A 15,203-nucleotide genomic window follows, 5' to 3' on the forward strand; every position below is an offset into this window, starting at 1 on the left:
GACTGTAACGCCATTGTTCACAACAGCCAACAGGTGGGCACAGCCCAGATGTCCATCAGCTGGTCTGTTGACAGGCAAACTGTGGTATGCCCACATCATGGAATGCTACGTGGCATTGACCAGACATGAAACACTGATTCATGCTACATGCTGGCCTATATCACATGAAAGAAGCAGGCTCGGGGTTGGGGATTTAGCTCAGTGGTAGAGCGCTTGCCTAGCAAGCGCAAGGCCCTGGGTTCGGCCCTCAGCTCCGGAAAAAAGAAAAGAAAAGAAAAGAAAGAAGCAGGCTCCCAAAGAGCACATGTTGTATGAACCTGTTCTCATGAACTATTAAGAACCAGGAAATGGAAGGAGACAAGCACTGGCTAGTGTTTGCCTAGCATGGAAGGGCGGGAGAGTGAAGATTGTGGGTTTCTAAAAATATTGTTGTGATGGTTGTACAGAACCTGGGAAAACACACACACACACACAAAAAAAAACCACTGAACTTCTCAGTTGAAATGAGCAGATTAGATATGGGAATTATATTCCAATAAAGCAGGTGTTTTTTTAAATGATAACTCAAGAACACGTAGCCCAACCAAGAAGTAAACTGGAAAGTGTACCTTTCTCTGAGGACACTCCAGACACCCGTGGGTGTGTTTCTCTGTTTGTTGAGCACCGAAGGAAAGAGTTAAAATTAGAGGCCAGGCCTGGGGAGGCAGCTCAGTCAGCAAAGTGCTTGCCCTCTACCCACACAAAAGGCCAGGAGTGGGCCAGTGTGTGTCTGGAACCCCAGTGCTGGGGAGGAAGATGGGGGCTCCCTGGAGCTCACTGGCCATCCAGCCATGCCCCGTCAGTGAGCTCCTGACGTTGTCTAGATGGATGGATGGATGGATGGATGGATGGATGGATCGATCGATCAATCGATCGATCGATCGATCGATAGATAGATAGATAGATAGATGGGTAAATAGACAGATAGATAGGTGGGTAGATAGATAGGTAAATAGACAGATAGGTGGGTAGGTAGATAGATAGATAGATAGATAGATAGATAGATAGATAGATAGATAGATGCATAGATAGATGGATGCATAGATAGATAGATGGATGGATGGATAGATGGATAGATGGATAGATGGACTGATAGATAAATGGATGCATAGATAGATAGATAGATAGATAGATAGATAGATAGATAGATAGGGCAGAAGTGATTAAGACACCTGACATCTGGTCTCTACATAGATATACACACACATGCACACACACTCACATCACAAGTTTACTCAGTAGCTTTCACATACTGTCATCGGGAATACCTTGGTTCATGGAGGCTATAGTCAGACTAGACTATCGGGAGAGATCAGCCATGGAGTGACTGATGGTTTAGTGGTTAGGGGAAATCTGGTGCTGAACGCAGGTTGTGACCTCCCACGTGTGTGCTGGGAACCATACTTGAGCCCTCTGGAAGAGCAGCAGGTTCTCTTAACAGCGGAGCCAGCTCTTTTGCACCTGGTGGGTAAGTCTTGTGTCATGTGGGATGCATACGGATCTGCAGCCTCCTTTGTGTAGACCCTGAGTCTAGTGACATGTTCCATCTTGTGGGAATCTAAGGAGCCCAGGGTGAAAGGTGGATCTCTACATGTGTCATCCCCGCATGACAATTAATGCTTTATATGATTTTGTAAATATTTAAAACTACCACATCATTAGTTTGTTTTTAACAAACAACAAAGGTCTCATTAGGTCGCACAGACAGGCATCAAATTCCTGGGCTCCAGCCATCCGCAGTCCCTGTCCTCCAGGGTTGCTGGGACCACGAATGTCTGCTACCACGTCCAGCCTTAATGATTCCCTCCCTTCCTTTTTTCCCCTTCTGTCCACAGGTGTGGGAGACAGGGATTGCCAGCGAGAAGAGGTTGCTGCTACAATGAACCTGAGCGATCCTGCGGGTCTTGTGCCACACATCAGAAGGTACTGTGCACTCTTGTGTCTCTGTGATGGAAGGTACTGCACATGGCTTCCACTTAAGAAAATAAGAACAAGTTATGCTTTCTATGGTGAAATTTTATTGTCTTCGTAAGAACATAAAAGGAATAAGCACGTAAGTAAGAAAATAGTACATTAAATGACTAGAGAGATGGCTTAGTGGTTAAGAACATGTTCTGCTCTTGCAGAAGACCTCAGTTCTGTTCCCAGCACCCCCATAGCACAGCTCACAACTACCTGTAACTCCAGCTCCAGGAGGTTTGGCACCCTCTTCTGACCTTGACTGGCACTGCACCCATGTGTACAAACCCACAGAGACACATGCACATACACAATTTACAAAATGAAATAAAAATTTTAAATCTTATATTATTAAAAGTGGTCTTTTTTTTAGGACTGAGGAGATGACTCAGTCAGCATATTGCTTGCTGTACAAGCATGAAGACCTCACTTTGATCTCCCTAGAACCTTCATAAAAAGCCAGGCATGGTGGCATGGAGCTGTAATCCCAGCACTGTGGGGACAGAGACAAGAGGCACCCTGGAGCTCACTGGCCATCAGCCTCGCTGAATTGATGAGCTCTGGGTTCAGTATAAGACCATGTCTCAAAAGTAAGATGGAGCTGGGCGGTGGTGGTGCCCACCTTTAATCCCAGCACTCGGGAGGCAGAGGCAGGCGGATCTCTGTGAGTTCGAGGCCAGCCTGGTCTACAGAGTGAGATCCAGGACAGGCGCCAAAACTACACAGAGAAACCCTGTCTTGAAAAACCAAAAAAAAAAAGAAAAACCAAAAAAACAAAAAAAGTAAGATGAAGTCACAGTTGAGGAACAAACCTTTGCTGACTTCCTGCCTCTACATGTACATACATGGCTGAGCACATCCACACCCATATGAACATGTACACACACACACACACACACACACACACACACACACACACACACTCACTTTACAGATTCTCCATATTCTCTGTTAGAGATCACCATGGAGAATCACTTGGTTACAAAAAAAATAGTTTGTTGATGCCCTTTTCCAGGAAAATGCACACACGCACGCACGCACACACACACATACACACACTCAGGCACGCAGACACAAACACATATACATTTATCTATACAGAGAAACAGCACCATTTTTACTGTAGTTAGGTTTTAGATTATGAATTTTGTAAATAGTTTCCATGTTAGATTTCTGTCTCTGTGATAACGTATCTAAACTAATAAACTTATATGGAAAAAATGTCTGTCTGGCCCACAGTTTGGGGGTTTCAGTCCATGATCACTTGGCCCTTTTGGTGAGGTAACCGTTCATAACAGGAGTTCGTGGTAGAGACAAACTTCTCCTTCATCCCCAAGGAGCAAGAGAAGAAATGAGAGAGAGGAGAAGTTCCACAGCACCTTTCGGAGCGTGAACCCATGACCCAAAGGTCCCCCACTGGGCTCCGCCTCTCCCAGGCACCTCTGTGCCCAGTAACAGCAACCCATGAGTCTTTGCCACCGGGGCTTCAGTGTGTGTGTGGGGAGGGGTGCTCAGGATCCAAACCAAAGTGGATTCATAACACTTTCCCAGATGTAACAGGATTTTCAAAACATGTTTTTCTTAATACAGATAAACAAAAAGAAGGGCATTAAACGTTACCCGAAATCCCAGTTCCTGCTTCACATCCAACACAGGCTGCCAAGAAACCCGTACCTGTCAGTTAAAGAGCCAACATTTTCATGTCCGCAGCACCCTGGTTAAAAATAATCAAAAGAAATATATATATATTTTTTAATTTAAAGAAAGTGCTTTGGGCTGAGGAGCTGGCTCAGTATCTCAGAGTACCAGCTGCTCTTCCAAAAGACGAGGTTCAATACCCAGCACCCACACAGAGGCTCACAATTGTCTGTAACTCCAGTTTCAGGGAATCCAGCGCCCTCTTCTGGTCTCCGTGGGCACCAGGCATGCATGTAATTATAACGCGTAGATAAAATATACACATAAACATAAAATAATAATAATTTTTAAAATTTCAAAAGAAAGACATGGCCTTGTATGAGCCCTCAGAAGACACTGCCAGGCCAAAGCAGATAAACTTGCAGAAATGTAGTTTCTTTGGCCAATGTGGTAAGCAAAGTAAGTGTCTTCATGTTGTTGTTGTTGTTGTTTTTGGTTTTTTTAAGACAAAGTCTCATTATGTAGTGCCGGCTGTCCTGCAACTCACTCTGTAGACCAGGCTGGCCTCAAACTCAACGATCCACCTGCCTCTGCCTCCCTAGTGCTGGAATTAAAAACATGTGCCACCACTGCCTGGCTAAAGGCCAGTTCTCTGACTGCTTGTGATGTCACATACATTGCCTGTCCTCCATGGCCACTGGTGTCTCTCTTGTGAATTTCCTGTTCCCGTCCTCTGAGTGGGTAGGCGCATGTATGTGTCTGTGCTCCCCCTCTGACACTGACTCTGAGTTCATCTAGACATGCATGTGAAACTATCATCCCCGTGATGATAAACAGATCCTCTGCTGCCCAAAGCTCCTTTGCGCCCCTTCAGCCCCTCGTCCCTGGTCCTTGCCACAAGCACCCTGGCTCCGTAAGTGTGTGCCAGTGCACGTGTGGAGGTCAGAGGTCAGCTTCATGAGTTGGTGCTCTCCTTCCTCCACGTGGCTTCCAGGGATTGAACTCAGCTCAGCATGCTCATTGGCAAGCATCATCTTCATATGCTGAGCCACCTCACCAGCTCAGATTTCAGTTGTTTTAGCATAATGGTCAGATACTTTTTTTTTTCTCCTTGAGCCAACTATGGCGATTTGTGTCTTCTGAAGTATTCCTCCATTTCTTCCAAGTCCTTGAATTTCTTTGTACAACATTGTTGGGGAAAGTTCTTCATTACCTTAGTGCCTGGGAAGCTGGACCGGTGTCTCCTCTTTCATTCCTGATTAGTCATTGGTTTCGTCGCTCTGTTTTTATTAGCAAATAAATTTGATATGAGATTAATAAATACAAATCTTTTCCTAAAAGAGTCAGCTTTGCTTTGTGTTTTGTTTTGTTTTATTTTGTTTCAATGATTTCCCCTTTAATCTTCATTATTTTCTCTGCTCGCTTTAGGTTCAGGGGACTCTTTTTGCTGGGTGTTTTGTTTTGTTTCTTGAACACACAGTACAAGCCGAGGCCCCTGACTTGAAACTTTTTCCCTCTTCTATGCCTTACTTTTCCCTGGAAGGCTAGCAGCCTGATGTGGTTTGGATACATTGTGTCTGCCTTTGCTTTTCTTTTTACATTTATTCCATTGTGTTTCCTTTTGAGACAGAGTCTCACTCTGTAGCCCAGCCTGGCGTCAAACTCACAACAATCCGATTTCAGACTCTTCCGGCACTAAGGTTGCAGGCTACCTCACACCCAGCTGGGCTTGCGTTTTCAATCTAGTCCAAATGGGTTCTTATTTCTCTCTTCATTTGCTCTTTAACCCATGAATTATTTTTTTTCTTTTTCTTTTTGGTTTTTCGAGACAGGGTTTCTCTGTGTAGCTTTGCACCTTTCCTGGAACTCGCTTTGGAGACCAGGCTGGCCTTGAACTCACAGAGATCCGCCTGGCTCTGCCTCCCGAGTGCTGGGATTAAAGGCGTGCGCCACCACCGCCCGGCGAATTATTTTTTTCAAGATTTATTTAATTTTATTTAATTTTATTTTATGTATGTGTGTTTTGCCTGCATGTATACTTGGGCACTATATGCATGCCTGGTACCCACAGAGGCCAGGAGAGGGCATCGGATCCCCTGGAACTGGAGTTACAGATTGGTGTGAGCTGTCACGTGGGTGCTGGGAGCTGAACCCGGGTCCTCTGGAAAAGCAGCCAGTGATCTTATCTGCTGAGTCATCTCTCCAGCCCCTCAATTGTCTTTTAAAAAGTATTTTAATAGAATATATGTACTTCCAGGCGGATCTCTGTGAGTTCGAGGCCAGCCTGGTCTCCAAAGCGAGTTCCAGGAAAGGCGCAAAGCTACATAGAGAAACCCTGTCTCGAAAAACCAAAAAAAAAAAAAAAAAAAGAATATATGTACTTATTCTTTGACAAGTTCATACATGTAAGCAGTGCATCTTAACCCCACGCACCCCCATCAAGTTAGTTTTTAACCACATATTTTAAGGTCCTGTTCTGTGGAACATACACACTTGGGGTCATTATAATCTCTAATGGATCCATGCCTTTAGTGTTATCAATATCATCTGTGCCCTTCATTATCAATAGTGACCTGCTTTGAAGTCTCCTCATGGTAGTAGCAAACTCGGCTGTCTTTCCAGCAGGCTTATGTCCTCTGTCCTTTGACTTTCAGCTTCTTTGTGTTTTCTATTTGAAGTGCATATGTATTTATAGGTGATTTGTGTACACATGTGCTCTGTGCTGAAATGGGTGCTACTGACGTACCCTTTCAGGCCAGTGCAGTATTTTTATAACAACACACTCCAGCTTCTCCCCTCCATCCCAGTCTTGGGGCTGTCACATTCTATGCCCCACACCTCATACTGCATCATGATTTCTGTTGAAACAATTGACTGTGCTTTAAAGAAATGTGCGTAATGGGAAACCTTACACATCTTACCAAGTAGTTTCCGGTTTGGTGCATTCCTCCCTTCGTGCAGGCCTGTGTTTCTGTCTAGTGGGGCTTCCCTGCTGTCTGGAGGACTCCCCTCCGCATTTCCTACAGTTTAAGCCACTAGCATTCATTCAGCTTCTGTGTCCTGAAGCCCTTCTTCAGCCTTCACTTTCCAAAGATATATTCACTGGGTATAGAATTTGGAGTTTGGTAGTTTTTTTCTTCCTTTTGGCCCTTTAAGAACGGCATTCTGGGCTGGAGAGATGGCTCAGAGGTTAAGAGCACCGACTGCTCTTCTAGAGGTCCTGAGTTCAATTCCCAGCACCCACATGGTGGCTCACAACCATCTGTAATGAGATCTGGTGCCCTCTTCTGTGTACATAATAAATAAATCTTAAAAAAAAAAAAAAAAAAAAAAAAGCCGGGCGGTGGTGGCACACGCCTTTAATCCCAGCACTCGGGAGGCAGAGCCAGGTGGACCTCTGTGTGTTCGAGGCCAGCTTGGTCTACAGAGCGAGATCCAGGACAGGCGCAAAGCTACACAGAGAAACCCTGTCTCGAAAAACCAAAAAAAAAAAAAAAGAACGGCATTCTGTTGTCTTCTCGGTTATAATATTTATAACGAGGAATCTGCTGTTGTCCTTGTCTCCGTTTTCCCCAGACTGTCTGTCTTGGTTACTCTCCTGTCGCTGTGATGAAACACCCTGACAAAGGCAACTCCAGGGAGAGAGGATGTATTTTGGCTCACAGTTCAGGGTTACAGTCTGTAGGTAGCAGGGACATCATAGGAATGTGCAGCAGCTGGTCACAGTCTCCACAGTCCAGGACCAGAGAGGGGTGAATGCTTACGCTTAGCTCACTTCCACCTTTTTATCCAGCCCAGGATCCCAGCCCAGGGAATGGGGCCACCCACAGTGGGTGGGTCTTTCTTCCCACCTCAATTAATAGTCAAGATAATCCCTATAAAAGTGCGACTTGAGGCTCCATCTGCCAGGCGATTCTGGAGCATATCGAGTTGACAATTGAGATAAGCCACCGCACTATTTTATGACTTTATCGCAATTCGTTTTCTTAGTTTTTATTTCTACACGTATGGGTGCTTTGCCTGTGTCTATGTCTGTATACTGTGAGTTCCCGCTGCCCAGGGTACCCATGGAGGCCAAAAGGGACTGTTGGATCCCCTAGAACTGTAGTTACAGGTGGTTGTGAGCTACGATGTGAACACTAGAAATTGAACCCTGGTCCCCTGGAAGTACAACCAGCGCTCTTCACCCGAGTCACTGCTCCAGCCCCTTACCACAAGTTTAAACAGTTTTCTGTCACATGCCTTGGTGTAATGTCCTTCGTGTGTGTTTTGTCCCCGACTCTTCACAGACATCTGCAGATTCCTGAGTTTCTGATTCTCACCAGTTTGTGAGCTTTCCCAACATGATTTCTCCAAAGAAATGTGTATTTATTTTGTTTTTACCTTGTTTTTCTGTCTGACTTGTTTATTTCATGTGTATTAGTGTTTTGCCTGCATGTATGTCTATGTACCACATGCATGCCTGGTACATACAGAGTCCAGGAGAGGGCATCAGATCCCCTGGAACTGGAGTTACAGGCAGTTGTGAGCAGCTGTGTGGGTGCTGGGGTTCAAACCCACGTCCTCTGGAAGAGCAGCCAGTGCTCTTAACCACTGAGCCGTCTCTCCAGCACCATTTATTTTACTGTCTTAACAGATCTTCCTCTCCTTTAGGGATGCCAGCTAGACATACACAAGGCTGCACGAAGGTGTCCCCAGCTGTTTGCTCCCTTCCTTTTTCTCTTTTATTCACTTTTCTTCTATTTTTCGTTTGGATTTCATAGATTCATTCAAAAACGTTCACTAATATTTTTTTTCCACTTTGCATTCCGTACAACACATTCTTATCCCAGACACAGCTGACTTCCCCCCAATGCTGGGCTATTTGAGTCTCTCCATCCTGTTCATCTCCGCTGTAAGTGTTCCTTGTTCTGTTTTTTAACATGTGGGCTCCAGTCCTGTTTACTGTCCTTGGGTTATCTCAAGTTCAAGGGCAGCGTGGGCTACAGAGTGAGTTGCAGATAGCATTTTCTCCAGTTTCAGGTGGCCTTGTCCTGGGCTGGCATAGCTTCCTCACTGCCGATCCATACTGCAGATGTGGGGGGCACCGGCTGTGGATCCCCACACCCTCTCCTGTGCTGTTCCCTTCTATTGGAGCTGTGCCCTGTGAACACTAACCACCGGGGTCACCTCAGATTCTCACGGTCCCCCAGCCTCTACCCACACCCCCCCCCCAAACCGTCCCCGGGCACACACTGGAGCTCTTGTGGCTGGCATCTGCTTCTTATGTCAGGGATCTTTGGCCATGGCCTGGTAGCCATGGTCTTCAAATACCATTCTACGTTCCTACGTGTGTTTCATCTAATGCTTTGATTGTTTCAGGTGACAGGAAATAAAATAAATCAAGTGCCCATTCCTCCATCTTGGCTAGAACCAGAAATCTCCTCACTCTACTGCTGAACTTATTAATTATGAGTAGTCAAGCTTATTGATTTAGTGTATGGCTTCTGCCTCTGCTGTGGTGCTTGGTAATTAAACATTCACTCATTTATTCTGGGTTTTTTTAAGATCTCATTTTTTTTTAACAGTTAAATATCTATTTCTTTTCTTTTTTTGGGGGAGGTTTTTTTTTTTTTTTTGGTTTTTCAAGACAGGGTTTCTCTGTGTAGTTTTGTTTTCTTTTTTTTTTTTTTTTTGGTTTTTCGAGACAGGGTTTCTCTGTGTAGCTTTGCGCCTTTCCTGGAACTCGCTTTGGAGACCAGGCTGGCCTCGAACTCACAGAGATCCGCCTGGCTCTGCCTCCCAAGTGCTGGGATTAAAGGCGTGCGCCACCACCGCCCGGCTCTGTGTAGTTTTGATGCTTGTCCTGTGTCTCGCCTATAGACCATGCTGGCCTCAAACTCACAGAGATCCACCTGGCTCTGCCTCCTGAGTGCTGGGATTAAAGGCGTGTGCCACCACTGCCCAGCAATAATTTCTTTCTTTCTTTCTTTCTTTCTTTCTTTCTTTCTTTCTTTCTTTCTTCCTTTCTTCCTTTCTTTCCTTTTTCTTTTTTTTTTCAAGACAGGGTTTCTCTGTGTAGCTTTGCACCTTTCCTGGAACTCTGTAGCCCAGGCTGGCCTCGAACTCACAGAGATCCACCTGCCTCTGCCTCCCAAGTGCTGGGATTAATGGCGTGCACCACCACCGCCCCTGTTTCTTAAAAAAAAAAAAAAAAAAAAGCCTCCTTTTGGTCTATAGTAGAACAGCATCATTTTTGTCTTCTCAAAAACTACTAGTAACTTAGTTTAGTCCTAAGTGAAGCCAAAGCATTCAGACATTCAAAACGCACTGCAGCGACTGAATTGCTGTCGCTAGCTCTCTCTGGTTTTCTTAAGGGGGTCCCATCCACTTCCTGCTGGGTATGGTCTCCAGGAAGGCCCTTTCATCTGTTCATCTGGGACCCCTTCCTGTCAGGAACGAGGAAGGCAAGCCCACTCTGAGCCGTCCGCCCCCTGCGCCTTCAGTTATCTGACTGACAACGGCGGGGGAGGGGGGGGGCTCGGGGCTCTACTTCGGTTCCTTCCCCAGAAGTATTGGTGTGGTGGCTCTGCACCTGATTGTCAGTGTCTAAAGATGAGCCGGACCGTTGCCGGAGAGGACAGGTGCAGCACTGGCGAACCAGCCTCTTCCTACTCAAAGCCTTTGGTGGCACCCTGGTCCATACAGCATCAAGTCCAGATTTCTTAGCCCGGCTTAAAGGCCTTTTGTGCTTTTTTTTTCTTGGCTTAAAAACAGCTTCGAATTTTCTGCTCCCATCTCTCCCACCAATTCATAGTAAATGAACTGCATTTCTTTTCCCTAAGAAGGCTTGGCTTTTTGATTTGTAAGTAAAAAAAAAAAAAAAAAAAAACTAGACCAGACCAGCCTTTTAAACCCTTATATTGAGAGACACTGCTTTGGTTTGTAACGGTCAACTGCTTTGTCCTTGGGGTGTCTGTTACTTGGCTTGACCCAAGTCCTTCATTTATTTATTTATTAATTAATTAATAATTTTTTTGTTATGTTTTGTTTTTCAAGACAGGGTTTCTCTGTGTAGCTTTGCGCCTTTCCTGGAACTCACTTGGTAGCCCAGGCTGGCCTCGAACTCACAGAGATCCGCCTGGCTCTGCCTCCCGAGTGCTGGGACTAAAGGCGTGCGCCACCACCGCCCGGCTCTCTGTGTAGTTTTTGTGCCTGTCCTGGCTCTCGCTCTGTAGACCAGGCTGGCCTCGAACTCACAGAGATCCGCCTGGCTCTGCCTCCCAAATGCTGGGATTAAAGGCGTGCACCACCTCCGCCCGGCGACCCCAAGCCCTTTATAAAATCCAGGATGACGAGGATTCTGCCCCTAACGCTCAGCCCAATACAGTGTTGTGAAAACACTAAGCACACAATGAGTGTTTGTTAAAAGAAAGAATGGGTCCAGCTGATGGGTAGATATGATTAGGTTGTTCACCGACATATACTAATGATTCCAGTAAACTGAGGGCATGATGTCATGTGCACTGTCACCCCAGGCTGTCACAGCACAAGAGGACATGTGTCTGCCACCACCGTCACCTCCACTTCCTTAACAAGTGACCTTTTAGAATTCGAGAATATCGTATTTTGAAGAAAAATCGATTTGCTGGCTAATAACTAAATGGGTGGCCTGGTTAGCCAGGGGTCAAGGAAGAGACAGTCTATACTATAATTAGGTCAAACAGAAATAAGTGGTTATGTGTGTGTAGGAGAGGTTATTTGGAATAAATCGACAGAGGGAAAGTAACACCCCAGTAGTTTTCAGACATCAAGGAAAAGAATAGAATTGACACAGAATGAACTTGTGTTCATTCACGTCCACACACAGATGAGTCAAATGGCGGCCTCTCAGAGTGGGCGTGGCCACAGGCTCCAGTCTATAGCAGTTTGTCTGGTCACCTGAGCGCCTTGCTGCTAGGAAACATCACATGCCAGTCCAGAGCGTGGACCTTCCTGTGCCATCCAGAGCTGGACCCACTTGGCTCTGCCCCATCATACCCCATCCAGAGCTGGACCCACCTGCCTCTGCCCCATCATTCCCCAATCACCTTAGGACATTTTTAACATCCTGATGGCCCAGTTGCCGGCTTGACTTGTCCCTGAGCACACCTCCTGGGTAGCCAATAGTCTCTCCTTTTTTACCTGTTCTGGAAATCTTTTGTAGATAATGTCATACATGTGTGGTCTCTTATGGCTGGCTTTGTTCACTTAACATAATGCTTACAAGATCCATTCATGTCGGAGCATAGACCACTACTTTAGTCCTTTTTTTGTCTTTTCCTTTTTGAGACAGAGTCTCATGAAGCCCACACTGCCATCAAACTCACTATAAACCAAGGGTGATTGAACTCGGTCCACCTGCTTCTACTTCCAAGTGCTGGGAATACCGGCATACTCCACCATGCCTGGCCCTTTATTCCCCTTTATGGCTAACTATTATATTCCATTGCATGGGTTACTACATTTTATTTATTCACAAGTTAACGGACATTGGGCTATTTCTGCTTTTTAGTGATTAGGAATAATGCCACTCTGAAACGTGTCTGAGTTTTTTGTATGGATATCTTTTCCTTTCTCTTGGGTATATACCTAACAGTGCTATATTTTATTTTATTTTTAGTTGTGTGTGTGTTTCTGTGTTTATGCTTGAAAAAGTCAGATGGTTTTAGGATCCCCTGAAGCTGGAATTATAGGTGGTTGTGAGCCCCCTAACATGGGTGCTGGGAATGGAACTCAGGTTCTCTAGAAGAGCAACATATGCTCTTAACCCTTTAGTTCCATGGAGCAGAATTCCTTAGGCAAATGCTAACTTCAGGTACTAGGTTGTGTTTGTTTGTTTGATTGATCGGTTGGTTTTTGTTTTGTTTTGTTTTGGTTTTGGTTTTGGTTTTTTTTTTTTTGAACTATTGTTCCCAAGATGTCTGTGCCGTTCCGCATTCCTGCCTGCTGGGACAGAGAGCCCTTTCTGTCCCTGCCTTCCCCGGTTCCCAGTACTTGTCTGTTTTTATAGCTGTATTAGCACAAAATGGTTTTGGCTTTGGGTTTTAATTTTTGTTTCTGATGATGATGTCAAACTTTGTAACTTATTCTTTTTTTTTTCTTTTAAGGAAAATTCTATTAAAATCCTGTGCCAATTTTTAAATTTGGGTTTCTTGTTCTTTTACTGTTGAGTTGTAAGATAAAGATACCTTTGAATTTATTACATACTATTCTCTCTGTTTCGGGTGGGTAAGTGCATACATGCCACAGTGTACATGTGGAGGTCAGGAGACTTGTGGGAGTCGGTTCTCTCCTGCCTGTGGGTTCTGGCAATAGAACGCAGGTCTTTAGCCTTGGTAGTAAGCACCTTTACCTGCTGAACCATCTCGTTGGCCGGGATAAGTACTTTTTAATGTTCATTTGCATTTGTATTATCATCCAAACAGTGAACAGCAAATCTCATTTTCTGCAGGGATTGAAGGTTTCTAAGAACCAAAACAGTGGTCAATGAGAGAAACCAAGGGACTGGGCCACCAAAAAGCACCGCGCTTGCCCCACTGGCCACCATGCGGAAAGGCGTGCTGAGGGACCCAGAGATTGCCGATCTCTTCTACAAAGATGACCCCGAAGAGCTTTTTATCGATTTGCATGAGATCGGACATGGGAGCTTCGGAGCCGTGTACTTTGTAAGTAACGGGTTGATGGGGTAGAGGAGGTTCAGAAAGGGTGATGATCCCCATTGTCTGCTGCAGAACACACTTGTGTTCCATGTAGAGATGCGCGGTCATTGCTGAAGGCAGTTCCGGAGCGCTAGGCTCTATTCCAGCAGCTGTAAGGCGAAGTGATAAGCTTGAAGTCAGCCCCATGTGTTTCCTGGAGATGCCAAGCTCCTTCAGCCTCTGCTCTCTGTCCCTTCACCCCAAAGCCTCTAAACCCTGCACCCCAACCTCGGAGCCCTTGCTAGTCTGGCAGGTTTCAGTAAATGTTACTTCCACAAGACAGTTTTTACTATTCAGCCCTCTGCCTCGTAACAGCCTGTGCTTATGTTTAGATACATGCTAGCAGAGTGCCTAGTCATTTATGTCCCTCGCCCTAAATTATGCACCAAGATAACAGGGGTCTGTCCATCTCATTCATTACTGTGTTTCTAGGAACTAATATAATGTCTGCCAATGGTAGGAGTTAAGTAAATGTAGGGGAATGGATGGGTGGGGTTCACTGGCCGCCAGTCTAGCTCCAGGTCCAGTGAGTGACCCCGTCTCCAGGGAATTAGGTGAAAAGTGACAGAGCTGGACACTCTTCCCTCCTCTTGCCTCCACACGCACATCTACACATACACATGTACGCACATACATGTCCAAAGCACCTTTGTGTGTCTACAAGAAAATCAACATGGAAATTGTTTCCAAATTTCCGGTCCCAGAGAAAGTGCGCACTGTTAGGTCTAATTAGGATGGCTCTGTAGATGTAGGAAAGCAACGCCAAACAACGTTGACTATACATTTAATCAATGAGCAATTACTCAGTGGCACTGTCTAATTCCACCCAAGTCTCCTCTCCTCTTTCCTGCTCCCTGACCCTGGGGTGGTGGAGCCCAGGCCTCACACACACTGGCCAAGTGCTCTTCCATCAAGCTAGACTTCTATCCTGTTTTCTTCTTATAAATGTGAAGAATTTGATTTTTTTTTTACAGGTTAGAATGTAGTTCAGTGACCAGGCATGTACTATGCATAATTGTTTGTTTGTTTCTTTGTTTGTTTGTTTGTGGTTCTGGGCTGGAACCCAGGGCCTCACTCATGCTAAGCAAGTACTCTACCAATGGCCGACTCCCAGAACAAGATTTTGTTTTTAATGAAAGTCTATATATAGCTTCTAAATCAATAATTACCTTATATGTGCCTTTCTGAAGGCCTTCAGAATTGGAAACAACTAGTAGATGCCTTTTATAACAAATCCTGTCACCTTAGTGAGTCTATAAATTTTTTTTAATGTGTATTCATGTTCCCTACACTTCAGCATCAGGAACCTGGGGTTAAAGAGCCTATGCCTTGGCTACCTACCAAATAGTAGAGCAATAAACATGAGTGTGTGTGCATTTGTCTGTGGATTGCCTGGTTCTTTTCTTAAAGATTTATTTTTTTTTTATTTTGTATGTATGAGTACTCATCTGCATGTATATATCATGTGTGTGCAATACCCACAAAGGCCAGAAGAGGGTGCCAGATCCCCTGGAACTGGAGTTAGGATGCTTTGAACCTCCATGTGGGTGCTGGGAACTGACCCCAGGTCTCTGTGAGAGCACCAGAGCTCACCTGCTGAGCCCTCTCTCGGCCTGATTGGTTATTTCACTTCCTGGTTGGTCTCTCAGCTGGTTCTCCATTGTCCAGCATCTAAGATGATGAATCCCAACGTTTATAAATTTGCTTTTCTTCCATTTGACCATGTGTTTTCTTCAAGTCCTGTTATAAACTCTCACACGTCATACGCATGTTATTACAGCAAGGAATTCGAGCAGCCGTTCCCATGAAGTCAGGGTGGAGTGGCGCTCTAGCCCGTCAGTGGGAGTG

General features: G+C 45.2%; 1 protein-coding gene across 1 annotated transcript in view; it reads left to right on the forward strand.

Annotated features, from left to right (window-relative positions):
* Positions 1-15,203, forward strand: part of Taok3 (TAO kinase 3) — a 175,779-nt gene that overhangs the window by 82,014 nt on the left and 78,562 nt on the right. Inside the window, exons 3-4 of the mRNA XM_052755161.1 lie at positions 1,875-1,962; positions 13,109-13,322. Of these exons, the coding sequence (XP_052611121.1) occupies positions 13,203-13,322 (120 nt within the window). The 5' untranslated portion in view covers positions 1,875-1,962; positions 13,109-13,202. The remainder of the gene's footprint in view (positions 1-1,874; positions 1,963-13,108; positions 13,323-15,203) is intronic.

Source organism: Peromyscus californicus, unplaced genomic scaffold (assembly GCF_007827085.1).
Source record: "Peromyscus californicus insignis strain IS unplaced genomic scaffold, ASM782708v3 Scaffold_2__1_contigs__length_46816999, whole genome shotgun sequence".
In the NCBI taxonomy this organism is placed as follows: domain Eukaryota; kingdom Metazoa; phylum Chordata; class Mammalia; order Rodentia; family Cricetidae; genus Peromyscus; species Peromyscus californicus.